Genomic DNA, 19,331 nt, shown 5'->3' on the forward strand with positions numbered 1-19,331 from the left:
TAGATACTATATTACAATTGGAGTAACATTATCAAATCCCAGTGTACTGTACAGAGTAAGTAAGTGATTGGTAAGTTGAATGGTAAGAGTAAAAAATTGTGGCTCTTTGGCACTTTCAAAGCATTGTATTGAGTGCAATGTTTGAGTTGTCCGAAATATAAATATCTGTTTCAACTTCTGGTGTGAATTTGGGGTGCACCGCCTGTTTGACCAATGTGGTCTGAAAATGTTTGTTTGAGAAACATAGTAAACCATATTTGTTCTCATTTCACAGGTGTTTGGTGTTTTAGATGCACCAGAATACAGTGGTCAGACTCTTGGAGTTTATAGGCCTGTGATTTATGATGGTAAAGATGAGCAACTATTCTTTAGTCATAGCCACGGTATGGCAGCTGATATAATGTCGACATCCTCACAGGGCCATGGTGGGGACCAAGTCAAATCTCTGCAGGTATTGCAATTATGTACTGCTCTGACAACAGTGCTCTCCTTCATTTCTAAAAGTCGTCCTAACTGTGTCAGTGAATAGTGTACAATTAATGCAATTATGATTGATAGTTGTTGCCCTTCATGATTTAGGCATATCCTGGTGTAGGAGAGCCTAAATGGGTCTCACGATGGGCCAGCCTAGCAGACGCTTATAGTGATCCTGGGGCTACACAAGTATCTATGGGAAATCCACCCAAAAATGGGCCTGCAGACAGAGGTATTTTCATTGAAAATCACAAGTGGTGTTTGAACAAGTTAGCAATAAAAATTTTGATTTCATCATGAATAGCCAACAAAATAATAACTATTTTCACTCTTTTGATTTTGAAGATGATAGAGTGACATTAATGATAAGTCAAAGCTTGGATATCTCGGAATCAGACGGCAGTCAAGGTTTCCGGATCAGACGACTACTTCCTCAGGTTCCACCAGGAGAAAAACTGGAGAACACAACCCCTACTATCTTGATCCGGCATGAAACTAACGTGGACCATGAACCACCAGAGAAAGGTTCTACAGCACAACAGCAGCAGGACTGCAATCAGAGGCTACGTGTCCAAGACGATTTGGACCCAGACAGTCTGAGTGACACCAGCCGTTCAGATGACAGCTCCATCCTTGATAGGAGTGGAAGGAGCCAAGAAAAGAGAGGAACTTCAATATCCTCACCTTCTGAAAATGTAAACCATTCTAGAGGGTTAAGAGAGATGCCACCACCCACTCCCAAACCAACCTCATTTTATATTGGCTCTGAAGATGGTTCATCCAAGTCAGATGCATCCAAAAGTCCAATTCTTTCGCAGCCAGAGAGAGACTTCTCTCCCAAGATACCTCCAACCACTGTCTTGATACGACATTTGAGTGGCCATGAGTCTAGGCGTCCAGTGAAGCCCAACTCGTCAGCCCCGAACCTTCAGGCACATAACAGGGATGTGGTGCCCACCAAAGAGACCTCAACCTCATTTGTTCGACAGGAGAGTTTTACCAAAGATAGGCCAAGTGACAACATTCAAGTCAAGAAACTACCACATATCTCTAGTCATCCTGCTTTGAGAAGCTTGGATACAGAGGAAACTGTCCAAGATACATTTCCCTTTCCTAAGGAAGCAGAGAAATCAATGGCATCACCAGAAGAGAAGTTACCTGGATCTAGTCAACGCTCAAAAACAGGAAGCTCTCCTGCACAAGAGGACTCCCTGTCTGGTGATTCAGATGTTGATACTGCCAGTACTGTAAGCATGGTCAGCAGTAAAAATGCTCCTGTCACTGCACCTAAGAAGCGTACATCTGCAAGTGACCAGCGTAAGGAGAAATCATCTTCCAGTTTAACTGCAAAAGACAAAGCACGGCAACCTACAGCACGTGAAAGGCTATCAGAAAAACGCAGAAATCATGCCTCTGCAGATAAAACTAGTAAAGCTGAAATGAGCCGTCGTCTCCAGCTTCGTCGCAGTGCCGGTAACCGTGGTTCTTTAGACCTTTCAGATAATCAGCATGGTCAACAGCTGTGGCATGAAGCTGCTGCTTCTGACCATGAGTCAAGTTCACGGCCCAACAGCCGCAAAAAACTCACTGCATCCCTGCAGAAGGAGGACTCCAGTAAGGTGACCAAAGGAAGCCCTCAGGTCCTGACCCGATCCAATAGCCTTTCAGCCCCAAGACCAACACGTGCCTCGATGCTCCGCCGAGCTAGACTAGGTGAGACCTCAGACAATGAGGGTGCAGAGACGGACCGTGCATCTCAGAGCTCCGACCACAGCAAGACTCCTGCTGAAGGCAAGAAACTCTCAAGGCTGGACATTCTTGCTATGCCTCGGAAACGAACTAGATCCTTCACTGTTCCAAGTGACAATGAATCCACCTCAAGCAAGCATGGCATTTCTAACCATCCTACAGAGGCGAGTAGCAGTGTGAGGAAAGGGGCTTCAAGTGAGGTGAGGCAAGCTTCTGGCAAAGGGACTGCATCAGTAGGGAAACACTCATCCACTCGTACCCGCTCTAACCAAGTTAAACACAATGGCACAGCTGGTGAGTATCTGTCAGTTTAATACTCTTAGATCTATAAATACAGTTCCTCTAGACAAGACTCCTGGAGTGCCATAACATTTTTCAACATTTTCAATAATTTCTAATTATTACTGACAATAATAACGTTTACTGACTTTGATGATTCAGATTACAAACATGATAGTTTTATTAGAAGTGTTCACTTCCTTATTTTTTATTTTTTTTTAAACTTGAGGTTCCCACTGTAGACAAAAGGATTCAGACTATTCCTCTACCTCAGAGGAGGAGTTTGAGACCAAATCCAACTCTAAGCAAAAGCACTCCCATGCCTCAGCTTCAACTCAGACACAGACACCACAGAAGACTGTTCAAATGAGGCTCAAATGTGCCTCCTTGGAAACGGAAGAGGACGAAACTCAGAATGAACACTTCCAGAATTGGTCTACTCATAGTGCAGAGATTGCCAGGTTATTTGTTTTTTGTGTTGTTGTTGTTGTTGTTGTGGTGTAATATGGTAATGCATTGGGTAGTGTCTGCATGGGTAGTTTTTTTATATTTCAAAATTAATACTTGTATCCTTTAGGCTGAGTCAAGACTTGGCCAAAGATCTTGCCATTCTTGCACGTGAAATCCATGATGTAGCAGGGGATGGTGACTCCCAGACATCCTCAGGCTTAGGAACTACCACTTCCCCAGGCTCCATGCCAAATACCCCTGCATCCACTATCTCGACCAGAGAGGAGGTAGGCCTAAAGTTTGTTTGCTTGGTTAAATGGCATCCCATCATATACACTGGCCCATTTCACTACCTTTTCAGTATGAAACAGAACATGCTGCAAATGTTTGCAATATCCTCATTAGCACAACGAGGAGAAAATGTAGATAAAATCAAAGGTAAGTCAAAGGTAACCAAGCATGTTCGGTAACAAAGAAGTCATGGTGAAGTAGAATGGTACACCTCCTGATAATTATATTGTGTCCCCAAAGAGGATTAAGACTAACGTACAACTTTTTTTTTGGAATCTTGCATACGTTTTGTTGTATATTTTCTCTTTTGTGCAGAGACCATATGCATCATTACAGAGGTTCCTGTTACCTCAGGTGCTGAGTTAATCACTCATTATCACCAAGTGTTGTCCAAAATCAGTGTACCAACAGCTGTCTGATGTCCACCTTTGGAACCTGTTGTTGAAACTGCTGCTCTAATTGATTTATCTAATTGATTTATTCCCTAATGTATCCCTAATGCATGGAACTTCACTTCCAAACTCATTCTTAAGGATGTATGTTCACAAAACAGGTTATGTTCACTTTAAGGAGATTGTTTAGTTACGTTGACTGTGAACATACAACCCTTTGCTATTCACAATTGAATTAGCATGATCATACAGATATCTTCCCAGAGTTGTATCTCCGAAGCCTCCATTGTAATCTGAGCTCAGAGATGTATGTCTGTTAACATCAAATTTTACCTGCCATTGTCATGTCCACGTGTTCTTACTAGTGTTTTCCCATCCTTGAATAATCTACAGCTGGTACAGCATATACCCGAGGCAAGTCTGAACTATCAAAAGGTTCCTCCAGGCTCAACTAGTCCAATAGACCAGGACTCAAATATGAACGACCATGACAGTTCCAGACGGCGTCCCTGGAACCGTGAAGAGGTCAAATTTGGTCAAATCCTTTGCTCATTACACTAATAAACTGATCCATTAGTCATTAGCTTAGGGTGTTACAACCTTCATAGCCAATGGCAGGGTCTCTCAGATACGGTATAGATGAACTACAATTACATTATTTTTAATTTTAACCTTTGACTCTTAATTTAATCACAGGTAATTCTGGACAATCTAATGCTGAACCCAGTCTCCCAGCTCTCCCAGGCTATCAGAGAGAACACGGAGCAACTAGCAGAGAAAATGAAGTATGATTCCCATTTAAAGGTCAAATAGTATGTAGGTACATCATAACCATAAACCACTTGCTAGCTGTTAGCAGGGGGTATTAAGGGAATGGATATTCTCATCCCAGAGAATATGTGAAGATATGTGTAGTCCTCAATATTTAGATTTTGTGTATCTGCTAAAGGTTGACTTTGTCAACCTTAGGAGGTCACTAGTATATACAGTACAGTAGATAGCTTTAAAGCTAATAGACTTGAAAAGTACAAAATGCAATTTGATGTTCTTTAAAACAAAGTGCTCAGGTGTTTTGTCTGTATAGTCCCACAAATATTGGGTTTCTTTTAGAGTTCTGTTTCATAACAAGACTGAAGTCTGGGAAGAAATAGAGGCAAAAATCAATGCTGAAAATGAGGTTCCTATCCTTAAGACATCTAATAAGGTAAATTCTCTCCTGATTAAAGGCAATTTCTGAGACCAAATCAAAATTTCAGAGAGATTTTGTAATCTATTTTCCTTGCTTTGCAAGCAGGAAATCTCATCTATTCTCCAAGAACTGCGAAGAGTCCAGAGACAACTTGAGGGTGAGTTTATTAACATTAGATCTTTATCTTTGACCTTGTATGCTACACATTCTGGGGCTTTCCCTATATCCATTTGTGTTTTGTCTTACCTTAGTTATCAACACTATTGTTGAGCCTGGAGGAATCCTAAAGATGCCCCCTACGGCACCTTCTCCCAGGGGAAAAAACAAATCTGCTTCCAAGGAGTTTACCAGCCCCACATCTAGTAATGCCAATGCAAGTGCAAAACGAGGTCCCACAGGGCCTGAGGGAGGGCGATATGTAGTATAAGCATTGTAAAAAACTGCACATTTCTTTGGAGACTGAAATATTTGTGGCGTATTTGTAAAAGTATTGCAAGACTACCTGTGGCGCAAATATGCGTCATATGCTTTCTCTAAGACTGCGGACACACTTCACAAGCTAAAGTAGGTTGTAAACATTGTTCTTTTCAACAATTGTAATCAGTGGCTTGCCTGAGCGTTTGTATACCATATACAATATACCGTATATACTGTATACCATGTTGTCATTCATGATTGAGTGGGTGTTGTGTTGCCGTCTGTTTTGAAAACCATTGTAGCATTCAATCCACTTTCCAATCCAATTCACTGTCAATCATGTAATGCACTTGGCTGCTACAAATCTACAGCATGACAAAAAGTGTGAATACACAATACCTAGTGCTTGCCTTCAACACGGCCATAGACATTAGCTTGCTTTGCCAGAAAAAAAAAAAAAAATTACCAGTTGTTTTAGATATAATGCTATCGTGCTATAATGCTATTAATTGAATATTGCTGCTTCTGAGAATATGGCTACTGTTGAATTCCCAGATATAGCAAGTTAAAATATTGTTAAAAATAGTATCAAAAATATTGTTAAAAGTAATAAACCTTTGGCATAAATTTTTAGTACGGTGACTGGGAGGGGATATGTTTGGTTCACTTTTGTTGTAGCCACGAGATCTGATGTTGAAATCGTTTTCTGAAAATCTAATAAAAAAATAAAAATAAAATCAACCCATGGCAACAATTTAAAAGTAACCCAATTCCATAGGAAAACCACAGACTTTGTAAAACTGTGGTATTGACACAAATTTAAACATCGATTCATTTGGTTATATATGGATATATATAGGCTAGTACATGTTCATTTTTCTCAAAGAAAAAAATAATCTTTCTCAGCTAATGTTGTAAACTATAAAGGGAACCCTGTCAGTTGGTACTTAATTGATAGAGGTTAAAATTACAAATGATTTCAAAACAATTGCAATACAATAAAATATGCTTTGGATGATATAAGAGTACATATGTATGGTCACATTCACTGAATCAACTCATGTTAAGATGTTGTGGATCAACATAAGGGTTCACACAAATCAATATCTCATGGCCAGGACAATCCTAAGTGAACCAAACTTGTCCCCTCCTTGTCACCGTAGTTTTGCGACTACACCACATGGAGTAGTATGTCTGGAGTGTTAAGGGTGTTTAAGTTTTCGTGTGTAAGCGACGGCTAGATTATAGTAGAATCATGTGTGATGCTGTGGGGTGTTGTTGCTGTGTGTTACAGGTAAAAACTTGAAAAACGGGTTACCTTCACCCTGCCCCACTATATTATATACTTTTATGATTGTATGCAACAAAGTGATTGTTTTTAATTTGGGATGACAAAGAGCTATCATTGGTGAGAACAGAAAACAGCTGGATGTAACAGGCTATCGCCCCTACGTTTACATCAGCCGTGTATTCTTTAGGTGTCATATATTCTATGTATTTGTGATTTTGAATGTTTTAAAAGCATCAAAATGATGTTTAAATATCCTGAATGAGATCCACAACAATAATGTCACACTAATATTCAATTTAGGAAATTATACATATTAGTAAGGTAAGGAACAGTGTTGAAAACCATTGGGTTAGAGTTCAAATTAGATCTTTGGGGTAAGATGCCCCCCTGAATTTACCCGGAGTGGAATGTTGTCACTATCGTTATTTTATTCATTTACACTTATTGTAATTCATGGGTTTTTTATTTAATATGTCCATGAATTAATTTGTACATGTCATAAGCTTTTCAATAAAACCCATAGCCTAAATTAGTGAAATAATTACATTTGAATTCAGTGTTGCTATTATGACATATCTTCAATTAAAATACGGACAATTAAATATGTAAATATTCATAAGCCTGTATATAAATCATGGAATAAATTGACCTTTCAGATGAATCTCTTTTAAATGGGATTCTGCCATAAATTGTCAGTCATAAGTTATTCAATTATTCCAAAAAAAATAATGCTCAATTTTAAATAGAATGGTTGATTTGTATTTTATAATTATGACTTTTAAAATGACATAAATAAGGTTGATATCATTTATAAATTGAAAGGGCCATCTTACCTTATAAGAACTCTTCGAATAATTTTACAACGTTTCTATTTATTTCACTTAATAAGACTGAAGGGGTGGTGGTGGGGGGGGGGGCATCTTCCCCCGTTTTAGTTTGCAACTGGCCGTTGAAATACTGCGAAATACTGCGACAAACAGTATCTTCTGATGACAACAATGTGAATGTGCAGTGAACCACACAACTGTATGTACAGTACAAAACATCTTTCTGTCTACCAGCATCCCATCAAGTAAACCATTAAGTAAACAACACCATGTTAGTATTGAATTATATTTGCTTTGTGTCTGTAATTGTGATCTTCCATTACAGCATTTTTTTCTATTTATTTATTTAACGTTAAAAAAGCTCTACAATCCTGGTGTTGATTTTTTTTTTTCAAAATATCTGCACTGAGAAATGATTGTATACAGTAGATTTGTTTAGTGGTTTATCAGCTGACCATTAAACAGTTTGCTTTTTTTTACCTGGGTGTTATGAATGGTTTGTTGTATCAAATGCAAATGAAATAATTATTTTGGAATTATTGCATGTGAGCCATATTTAATCTAGTAGAATTTCCAGACTCGTAACTAACAGCAACAGCAATTATCTTGTTTATTTATTTACATCCATGTTTTATATCATATGACTATGAAATGTGATTACTTTTACTGAGTAATGTAAATTCATATTAAGTTTTAACATATGTCATTGATATAATTTTATGAACCATCCAAAGTGTATTACAATTTTCATCTAATTTGTAGTACATTTATTTAAGCCATTTATACCCATTTTGGAAACAAAATACTTTATATCTCCAGAACTAAAATAAGTAGAACAAACAACTTTAGAGCAGAGAATATATTTGAGGTGAAAACATGTTCATGATTCCTTTTTGCAATTTTGAGGATTTAAAGTGAACTAGAGCAGTGTGTAGGGCTGTTTTTTTTTTTACAGTCTATGGTGTAGGGTTATAAATGTATGACTATTTGTCAAATAAAAGATTTCCTGTTTCATAAATCAATTAACTTTTGTTTAAAAAAATTAGAGCTTATTTTACAACTTTTGTTTGCTCATAAAGTTCCATCTCCACCATATAGTACCATATATGTGTACCCAGATTTCGATTGTTAAAACAGTTACAAATAAAAACAGCTATAGAAAATTCCAGAAAGTTCTCAACAGTCCTAGAATGTTCTAAACAGTTCTAGAAAGTTTTAGGAAGTGCTACTTATAACGTTTGTTATATGTTTGTTCAAATTATTCATCTGGGGTGACATTTTTTTAAACAGAGCAATTAGGGCCTTTTTCATTGTTTTTAAGCAAAAGTTCATAATTTTCTATTCAATACAGAAAATCTTTTATTTGAAAAGTTATAACCGTAGTATGTATTTTGAAAGGCTTCCATAGCAGATCCAGGAAAATAATATACTGTTGGACATATGTGAGAGTCACCACCTTTTTAAAGTCTATTGTAGACAGTTATCTTATTTTTTTGTTTTGTTGTAAAGCAAAATCAAATCAAATGAAGACTAGATAGCTCACGTAGATGTCTGTTAAAGATCACTTCATCTGGAAAGCATATGCTGTTTACTAACATCTGATAGACGCCTTTAAGATGTCAGTTTTACATACATTTTAAATCATAAAAATCTTAAAGACATTTTCGAAACCTCTATTTGACATCTGACAGGAAACGTTCTATAGACGTATTGCAGACGAGCAAAAACGTCTTCCAGATGTAAACACGAACATAAAATAGACTTCTCCGTAATGTATGTGTGCAAATGAGAGGCCTCATTAACCTTGTGCATCCTTATGGACATTTTTGTCCTTTTCAGTTTTTTTTTTTTTTTATCACTTCGCCTGTGTTAATGCTAACTGCGTAAATTTTGGCACAGGTGTGTATTTTTATTGGAATTTTACTATTTTACCGCCATTTTGTTAAAAAAATCTTTTTTGCACTAGCTACACAAAATACTCCCTCTCAGCGCCTTTTGGACAAAAATGGCCCCATTGAAACCCATTAAAACTGCCATTTTTAATCCCAGGTCCTTTTAACTATAAAATGATGCAATCTTTGTTAAGAGGCTTTCATTTTGTTGGCAAGGCTTCAAAATTTTAATTTTTACTATTTTTTTACCAGATGGTGCCATTTTTCCAAGTTTTGCCTATAAAACAAATATCGCTTTATTCCTGTTTTCTGCTTCGGTATATTATAGAGCCAATTGGATAAATTGTGTAACGATAATTGTGTGGGTGTGTTGGTATGGATGTCAGAGTGTGGTTTGTATGTGTGTAAACAAAAAAATTTGTGTGTATATGTGTGTGTGTGCTTGTAATATTTGAGAGAGAAAAACTCAATTGCAAATCTAAAATCCAATTATTGTGTACACTAGTGGAGTTTTGCTGGCACCCAATGGGGAAAATCTGTTACTGCGCACAAACAAAATCTAACCGAAAGCTAATTTTTTGAGATATCATCCTCAAATTTGGATCACAACTTGTTTAGATGTATGGCTTTGAATTTATATCAGTTTTAGAGTTCAACATGTTTCATAAAATATATATTTTATATAAAATAACGATAATAATGTTCATAAATAATTTTCATAAACTTAAACCTCTATACAAAATTTTTGGTTTGTCTTTTTTCACTTGTTTAACTTCAGCAATAATCTGCCAAGGGTCCTCTTTAAAATGAGACCAAACTTAAGTCTTTGCTCCCAAGCCTAACATTTTTATGACAGTTTTTTGACATGGACATTTTTGTCCACTTTGTAGCTATGTGTAACTTTTTTTTTTTTTGTTAATGCTAACTGCATGAATTTTGGCACAGGTGTGTATTTTTATTGTAATTTTACTATTTCACCCCCATTTCCTTTGAAAAATCTTTTTTGGACTAGGTTCACAAAATACTTCCCTCTCAGCGCCTTTTGGACAAAAATGTCCCCATTGAAACCCATTAAAACTGCTATTTTTAATCTCAGGGCCATTCAACTATAAAATGTTGCAATATTTGTTAAGAGGCTTTCATTCTGTTGGCAAGGCTTCAAAATTTTAATTTTTACTATTTTTTATCAGATGGTGCCATTTTTTTTAGGTTTGGCCTATAAAACAAATATCGCTTTATTCCTGTTTTCTGCTTCGGCATATTATAGAGCCAATTGGATAAATTATGCAACGAAATTTGTGTGGGTGTGTTGGTATGGATGTCAGAGCGTGATTAGTATGTGTGTTATAAAAAAAATATTTGTGTGTGTGCATATGTGTGTTTGTAATATTGAGAGAGAAAAACTCCAACTGCAAATAACAAATGCAATCACTGTGTGCACCAGTGGAGTTTTGCTGGCACCCAATGGGGAAAATCTGTTACTGCGCCCAAACAAACTCTTACTGAAAGCTCATTTTTTGAGATATCATCCTCAAATTTGGAACATAACTTATTTAGATTTATGGCTTTGATTTTCTTGCCGTTTTAGAGTTCAACTTGATTTATAAAATATATATTTTATATTAAATAATTTTCATAAATAATTTTCATAAACTTATACCTATATAACTTTTTTGGAGATTTACTTATTATTTTTTTACTTCAGCAATAATCTGCCAAGGGTCTTCTTTAAAATGATACCAAACTTAAGTCTGTGCTCCCAAGCTTCACATTTTTATGACAGTTTTTTGACACAGACATTTTTGTCCTCTATGTACCTATGTGTAACTTTTTTTGATTGATGCACAAGGGTTAATAAAACAATTTCAACTAGAGTGTGCGTACGCTAAAACCCACGCCAATGTTCATATTGATAAAAACTTTCGATTTTTTGTTGCATTTACCAGATGCGGCCAGTGTGTGGCGTACTTTCATTGCCTTTTAAATGAAAACATCCTCATTGTTTCTTGTGAGGTTATTTAGTGAGAGTTCACTTACAGTTCACTTACACTTACAGTACATGGACTTGATTGAGAAATTGATCCTTTGCCCTTCATGATTCAGGAATATCACATCACTGTAAAATGCCTCAGTGTGCATATTTAGAGGCCCAATTATTTGATTCATCAATGATTTTCTGAAAGGGTTTAACATAAAACGGACATTCAGAACTATTATTTAGAAAAACATTTATAGATTATTGTAATTTTGGAATTGGTCTATAATTAAACATAAGGAAAAAATATTAGTTCAAAAACACTTTCTTATAATGGTAACACTTTACAATACGGTTCAATAGTTAACCATCTTAGTTAACATGAACTAAGAATGATCAGAGTCATTAAAATGGGACATAAACAAAATCTGTCCATGTCTTTGCTAAGTTGAATTTCCTTCGGTTTTATTATGGAGTTAATTTTCCAGACTTTCCACTTTATGAACTATATTTTTTTGGTGCATTTGTGACAGATAAGATAAGACAGACAGATAAGATGAATCAAAAGGATCTTAATAAATAACAGAGAGAGACACACACAATGATCAATAAGAGAGCAGTTATGAAGAAAATGACAGATTTAAAAAAAAAAATCTATCAGAATGGCTGCTTAACCAACATTGTTTACCAAATTGTGGCATCACCCAAAGTCAGATGTTAGTGGCAGATTTATCATGCAGCACAATGACACATGGTAAGCTTAAAATTTCAGACAAAATTGTCATACTGTACTACTGTTTTTACATTATGTCTTTAAATATTAGGATCTAGTTTCCTAGAAAAAAAGGGACTAAATCCACTTTTGTAGAAAGGTACATTTATACACTTGGTCCATGCATGCCATCTACGAACAAGCTTTAACACGTCTTTTAGTTAAAAGTTAAATAAAACGCTGTTTTCAAGTGGTCTGTTCCATTCAGAGTCAAGACTGGAATTACACTAAAGTCTAGTCTATACTGGCCGAATATACTGTATTACATGAATTGAAATACTTTTGCCAAAATTTAAACAATCATGAAGAAGAATGTCATTACCTTTACATTTGTAAAATGACTACCAAACACATACATGTATATCTACAATCAAATATGCAAAGGGTAAATCAGAATGAATGCATGTACAATAGAGAATGTCCAATATTTACACTTGCTGCCTAGCATCCACACCATAAAAAACCATAGGTTTGTCATAGGTTTAACAGTAGGCAACATAAATCAAACAGTGTCCAAAATGTCAGTACAGAAGCATACAAAACATAAAGAATATTAGGTTTGAGGTTTAAATTCGCCAAATTATTTATTTGGCTACAGCATAATATATACTGACCATACCTTTAGTGGTCAAGAGATTAAAAAAAGAGAGAAATTAATGAAGCAAAGTATTTCACAGCCAACAAATTTCCAGTATTTCTGAAACATAAAATACATAACGATAAAACGAGTGATTTTATCTTATGCTTTGGAATTTTTCTCTGAGGTTCTTGACAACGCTGTGTTGACTAGCACCAGCCTTCTTTCCAGAATCCAATGCATTTTTAACAACATCATCTAAGTAATCACTAGGAGATGGAGCCTTCTCAAGTTTTTTGCTCCTCTCCGTCTTAGATCCTCCCTCTTCCCTCAGACGGTATTCCTCTGACTCCTGATACGCCCGACAGCGGTCAATGACAGCCATGATTGAGATCTTCTCACGAGAAGTTGGAGAGCGAATTTGTATGTAGCCGTCATCTATTGTCATTTCCTGTTTCATGCACTCTTTGGTAGGCAGGTCCATCTCTACTGGTGGTATATCCTTAGGTACCTTCTCAACCACTATTATATTCTTCTCATTTGGAAGGGTAGCTTGAGCGGAGACATAGTAGCCACTTCTGGCATTTTTACTCTGAAGACTATGCAGATCACTCAAGTACAAACTACCTAATTTTTGGTCCAGAGAGCCAGTACGATGCTTCCGAGTCAGCAATTCTCCCTTATCCCTTCCCGGATAAAGTGTGTGAATTGTAGAGTCTGTGGAGCCATCAGAGGTGAGCATGCGGCTAGAAGTGCAGCTAGAACGTCTTCTAGAAGTGCTGTCGAACATCTTCTCTGCCAAAGAATGACTTTGGCCTGGTGGTGACTGAGAAGATGAGCTGCCGAAGTGTGCATATTTTGAGCGAAGCTCACGGACGTCTGGCCAGTTGAAGTTCTCAGGTGGAGGACTAAGAGGACTCCTGGAATGGGACAGATGTGGGGACGAGACCTTTGGGCTACTGACAGAATTAGGAGTGTGGTCTGGGCTGGGAGTCACAAGCTGGGACTTCTGGTCTCCATCATAATCAGCCTGATCATTTGCAGTCATGGACAGCATCAAGTCTGGTTTACCTGTGGAACAGCAAAACATAAGATCATTTTACGTTTGGTTATACAGTACATTACAGACTGAACAACATTAAGTAGAATCACTACAACCATCTGCACTGATTACTTACCACTATACCCATCTATTTCGAGACATTTTAACTTTGCCAAGCATTCTGCTCGCTAATGTCCAATCTCTTGAGAATAAATTAGATAATCTAGTAATAAGTAAGGGTGTCATGATTCTCCAAATTGACAATCGATTAAATTTTTAATTCTGAGGTCACGGTTCGATTCGTTTCTCAATTTTTAGAATTTGTTTTTAAAACACAGGTTGCTATGAAATGTTTAGATTAGACTTTCATGCAATACTGTATAATATATGACCTTTGTTTGCAATGTACCACACATTGTGTGAAACTTAAGCAAAATAACCTGCCATCTAGTTTCTATGTTGTAACTGCAGTCTTCTTCACAGATGATGACATTCAAGTTCACAACAAAACAAAAAACAATAAAACAGCCATGTCCATAGTCTTCTCTGAACAATTAAGTGTCTTAAACTATTTCCGAACAGTTGAACATATACCACATAGATAACTACTTTTTATCCCCCGAGAATGATGAGTAGTTTTTCATTCTTTCACGTTCTTCCTAAAGACGGATGTTGTTAGAGCTGCTCTTTGAGTTGTCAAAAATATTAAAATGTTTTATAATAGAACATGAGAACTGTAACAATTTTGCAGTTTCAAATTCTTCTTACAGAGGGATTGGGAAAGAGAACTGCTAAAATATTACTCAAATATTGATAAAATACTGACAAAATATTAACTATTTACATTTCTATGGGCAGACGACAACTGTGATTTTTGTATTTTCATGTTCTTCAACACACACATAGCAGAGCTTGCAAACTGTGGCTTTTTTGTCGACAACGCGAACGTTGTCAACATAACTCACTGGAAATCCAAAATACTTCCACATTGGCGAATTCAGTGAAAGATGAGGGGTTCCGTTGATGGGTCTCCTGCATCTGCAGTTGCCATGCTATATCTTGTGGCTGGCTGTAGCTAAGTTGAGGACTCACAGCCTTTCAACACGTGAGTTTTTTTTCCGTTTCATTATGAGTCGTTCATGAACTATCTGTTCATTGCCTCGCGTCACGCGACAAATGAACAAAAGACTAGGAAGGTAAAGTAATTATTTATGTTCCCTGTAAATTATTTTTGACTGCATTATAATGATTTCTTAATTCAGAATATGATCAAGATTGCGTAGGTGAATGTGTTCAGGGAATTTGCCTGTTAAAAGTATAACATTTAAAGCCCCTGATATTAACGAAATGACTAGAAAAAAGATTTGTTCATTTTGATGAACGAGATCGAACAAGAGAGTCAATAAAATGATCCGAACTTCCCATCACGGACGTGACATGGGGGGCGTGGCAGCATCGACGATTCCATTTTCGAAAGTTCGAGATTGTGTCTTAAATTCGGTCAATTTCGACACCCCTAATTCTAAGCAAGAACCCCCTGAGAGGAGGGTGGTGAAACGCTGGTCTGCCCAATCAGAAGCTACGCTACAGGATGACGTTGACTGGGACATGTTACAGGTGACATCAGTAAGTTCACAGATGTAGCAATGAGCTTTGTTAGCATGCTTACTGAGGAAGCATCACTATAAAGACCTTCTCTATTCAGAAAAGGTGGGTGGATAAAACTATCCGATCTGTGGGGAATGTGCGGACAGTTGCATATAATGCAGGTCTCTTCAGGGAACATGAGAGATTACAAGTAATCGTGCTATGCTCTCCGACGCGCAGTAAAAGCCGCTAAACTTAGATACAGAGAACGAGTGGAGTCTCATTTCCAGCTATTCTGCCAATCAGCGTGTCAGAAGGAAGCAGGCATGTTAGCAATGACCTGTCACTGTCACTGAGGACGAGGTTCAGAGCACTCTAAAGCGAGTGAATGTCGGAAAAGCATCTTTACCATCTACAACAGCTGAGGAAAATCAGGGTCTCACCAGTAATCCTGAAAACTTTTTATTCGGCAACAATAGAAAGTGTACTAACTCCATGTATTTCAGTGTGGTATGGGAACTGCACTAATCAGGCCTGTGAAGCACAGCAGAGAGTACAGTGCTTAGCAGAGGACATCAGAGGAGGACATCACATCCATGACATCTATCTCAGACGATGCAGGAATAGAGCTGTTAAATCATCAAGAACTCCAACCACCCTGATAACTGTCTGTTTAGCCTGCTTCCATCTGGTAGTCTGAGGACAAAACTGAGAGGCTTAGGAGGAGCTTCTTCCCTCAGGTTAATAGACTCCTTCATTTGGACTTGCCTGTATCACTCATCTCTCGCTCAGTATATTCGGGTATATTAAGCGTCAGTTGCAGATAGCACTTGTATTGTTGCTGTAATGTAACATCAACATTCTCCCTTTTTTGAACTTTTTATATATTGCTGAATAATGTTACTGTTGTCAGTTTATTATATACTGTTTTTGCACTTAGTTTTAATTTATTTGTTATTGTGGCGAGCAGGATGAGGCCGAGGGCTGTAGGGGAATGTCACGAGGCCAGTGGCGGGATTACTGATGAGCGCCACCTGCGCAACGCACCGGTCTCGTATCTCTCACGGAGGAGCAGAAGCATAAAAGGTGGAGCGATGACAGAAGATGGAGAGAGGAACAGGCCTGGTTTTATGTTGTGTTTTGTTTCTGTTTTGTGTGGCCAGCAGTCGTCCGTGAGGGGCTGCTGGCTTATACTTTTGTTTTTGTTTTATTTTGTGTTAAATTCTTTAAATGTTCGCAGGTTCCCGCCGCCTTCTTCCCTGAATCTTAAACATTGCTACACTGGTGCCGAAACCCGGGAAGAAGGAGGGGCGACTGCTGGCCACACATAACAGAAACAAAACATAAAACCTGGCATGTTCCTCTCTCGATCTTCACTGTCTTCGCTCCACTCCTCCGTGAGAGATACAAGACCGGTGCGTCGCGCATCAGTAATCACGCCACAGGCCTCGTGCCATTTTCCCACGGCCCTCTGCCTCGTCCTGCTCGCCACAGTTATGTTAGGCACAGTCAATGGAGCAGACAATATTTACATTTCACTGCTGGTTGTATCCTGTATATCGGTGTATGTGAATCTATTCTGAAGGTTTGCAAAAAGGCACAGGGTGCCTTTTCTTAATCTATTTTTGTTTTGGAAATGGAAACAGAGGCAAAAAAGCCTCATCAGGGCTTTTAAATGAATTCAGTGAACAAATTAAATGAATTAATTACTCATTAATAATACACAAAAAGACTAATAAAAAGATTGCTGCAAACACAGACAAGGAGCAATGCAAAAAGTGAAAAGTCTCAGTTCTGTTGTTATAATATGTTGTGGTATGGAAGAAAATTGGTTTGAAAATGCAGTTCACTTTTTTAAAATAAAGATTTAATTATAGTCAAAAACATCCTTTTTACCTTTGGTCTCCTCTGGCTTTTCTTCCACCACCGACACAAGGTTCCTCGTGGCCGGCCATGTATCTCCAGACTCCTCACTCCTCTGTCTCAGCACTAGTTGTGTGCACTTAATGCGTTTACTGTACTTCCTTGCAAGATGGAAAACTTTGTTTTGGAATGAATCTGTATCTTCTGCTGACTGTGCTCCTGCATCTCCCCCATCTTCAGTTTCTCCTCTCAACCTGATAACTCTGGGGGCTAGAGATGTAAGGGGTCTACATTCATCCTCACATTGTCTGGGTCTGATGGCATCATTCTCACTGGCTGCACGGTTTTCCTTCTCTTTCAAAGGTGATGGTGTGAAGGACTCCTCTCTTATAGTGCTCAGATTTGAATCTTCAGATATAACCTGTCCATCAATACCTTTGCCTTGTGTCTTTTTACTCAGGTTAGGACTCTTTGTGAGGAGACTGGGACTGGTTCCTCTATAATAAGAAGTTTCTCTGGGCCTCAGTGCTTTGAGGTCCCCTTGACATCTAGTGACCTCCCTTTCCATTTCTTGCCAGACTTTGATCATCTCAGAGGAGGGACGGAAAACCTCTTCCGGATTACTGATAACAGGTTGTTCCAGAGAGGCTGAATTTGCACTCAAATTGGTCTCTGATAGAGCCGAGGTAACAAAAAGAGGTTCTATAGCTTCATCAGGTCCAGATGTACTGGAGGTCTTCTCTAGGACAAGGCCTTTATCATTAGGAATGCTGTTGAAACGACTAACTGAATTCCTAACAAGCCCACTTGGAATGTAAGTGAGGCTCTCTCTACGCTTCAGGCTGAAAGTAGCATCCTGGTGCTCTGCATTCTCATAGTAGCTCCTTATCTTGTCAATGAGTAGTTGATCTTGCCGGGATAGCACTGATTCCCTTCTTCTGTCTATGCTTTGATCAGCTTCAAAAACTCTGTCGTCCCCTGATGACCCGATCATGAAGTCTGCTGATGCAAGGGCTTCCTGGGTCGAAGGAATGCAATGTGACTCAGGTGAGCAGGTGCTAGCAAGGCGGTGTTGACGATCATGGGAATCTCCCAGACTTAGACTGCTTCCAGTCCTGCTGGGAAAACGTGGAGATGGGCAAACATCCGCACTTATGCTAGTACGACGTGTGGCACAGACAAAGTGTTCAGCAATGGCGCTGGCCTTATCAAGCACAGATGATGGTAGAATGCTAGTGGAGTCTGATTTCTCTTCTGCATTCTCCTCTTCCTCTGAAGATTCACCAGGGGTGTCGGTTTGCTGTGACAGAGATGAGGCCTCTTCTGTCTCTTCTTTGGGACCTTTCTGATCATCTTTTTCCCTTGATGACTCCAGATCCTGAATATTTGAGACCTGTTGGTCCATCTCTATGGACTCTGGATCACTAAAGTTGTCTGGCTTTAATTTCTCAGTGGATCCCCAGTAAGAGGCTATTTTCAGGTTTTGAGATTTGTCCTTGAGAGGGTAAGAAGATAATGTGAAATTACAGTTACAAGCTTAATCACTTGATTTCTGGGTTTGTTTAAAATATGCCTGGGTATCGCCAATAAGCTCATGATACGATACATACCATAGTTTAAAACATTGGTAAGCTTTATGGTAACCTGTTACTTACAAAATTAACTTATAACCAATCAGTAAAATTCTAGTTCTAGGTGTCAAGTACTAAAACTAATACAATTACTGTATATAATCAATAAGTTAAGTAAACAACTCACCTGTTCTGAGATATATTTTTCATCCGTAAGATATGCCTCCACCTGTTCAATTGATGGGCCATTTTCTCGATTAAAATTATTTTCAGTGACCTCACACCCCTCTTCCTCCTGACATAAAAACATGTTTTTAGCATTCATAGGTGTTTGACACTTTAAAACAACTAACTTTAAATACAATGCATAAGAATATTTACACTGTTAAATAAGCAATATCATTAGGAACAAATTATTAAGCAAGACAATTATTAAGTAAGACAATTATTCTCAGTCCAAATACGGGTTAAGTTAGATTCATTAGCATGACCAGATGAAGTAGAATTTTCCCACATTTTTCTGTGCTGATTTTGGGAGGAAAATCTTAAATATGTGTTATACGGAACTGACAGTAATGCAGTTTTATTGAAGGCTAAAAGCAAAATCAAATTAAGTGCACTATCTAATAAGTGAACACACAAGGGGTGGAGGATATGTAGAACTTTGTGCATGATGGGTTGTGCAATTCTGTG

General features: G+C 37.9%; 2 protein-coding genes across 9 annotated transcripts in view; one reads left to right on the top strand and one right to left on the bottom strand.

The window, feature by feature from the left end:
* The window catches only part of cep170bb (centrosomal protein 170Bb), a 33,178-nt gene extending 24,797 nt beyond the window's left edge, over positions 1 to 8,381 (top strand). For 2 of the 4 annotated variants that reach the window (XM_077220215.1, XM_077220216.1), the window contains 9 exons: positions 275 to 451; positions 580 to 706; positions 820 to 2,517; positions 2,732 to 2,963; positions 3,080 to 3,239; positions 4,332 to 4,420; positions 4,746 to 4,839; positions 4,930 to 4,981; positions 5,076 to 8,381. In XM_077220215.1, the coding sequence (XP_077076330.1) occupies positions 275 to 451; positions 580 to 706; positions 820 to 2,517; positions 2,732 to 2,963; positions 3,080 to 3,239; positions 4,332 to 4,420; positions 4,746 to 4,839; positions 4,930 to 4,981; positions 5,076 to 5,251 (2,805 nt within the window). In that variant the 3' untranslated portion in view covers positions 5,252 to 8,381. Of the gene's footprint in view, positions 1 to 274; positions 452 to 579; positions 707 to 819; positions 2,518 to 2,731; positions 2,964 to 3,079; positions 3,240 to 3,558; positions 3,598 to 4,028; positions 4,161 to 4,331; positions 4,421 to 4,745; positions 4,840 to 4,929; positions 4,982 to 5,075 lie in introns of all 4 variants that reach the window. The other 2 variants (XM_077220217.1, XM_077220214.1) reach the window with 2 other exon arrangements.
* A 3,289-nt stretch (positions 8,382 to 11,670) lies between these two features.
* LOC143729132 (pleckstrin homology domain-containing family G member 3) overlaps positions 11,671 to 19,331 on the bottom strand; it is a 116,913-nt gene continuing 109,252 nt past the window's right edge. For 4 of the 5 annotated variants that reach the window (XM_077220218.1, XM_077220221.1, XM_077220220.1 and 1 more), the window contains 3 exons: positions 18,826 to 18,930; positions 17,101 to 18,562; positions 11,671 to 13,646 (listed from right to left, as the gene is read on the bottom strand). In XM_077220218.1, the coding sequence (XP_077076333.1) occupies positions 12,733 to 13,646; positions 17,101 to 18,562; positions 18,826 to 18,930 (2,481 nt within the window). In that variant the 3' untranslated portion in view covers positions 11,671 to 12,732. Of the gene's footprint in view, positions 13,647 to 17,100; positions 18,563 to 18,825; positions 18,934 to 19,331 lie in introns of all 5 variants that reach the window. The other variant, XM_077220219.1, reaches the window with a different exon arrangement.

Source organism: Siphateles boraxobius, unplaced genomic scaffold (assembly GCF_051911475.1).
Source record: "Siphateles boraxobius isolate OS27281-9 unplaced genomic scaffold, OSU_SipBor_1 8, whole genome shotgun sequence".
NCBI lineage: Eukaryota > Metazoa > Chordata > Actinopteri > Cypriniformes > Leuciscidae > Siphateles > Siphateles boraxobius.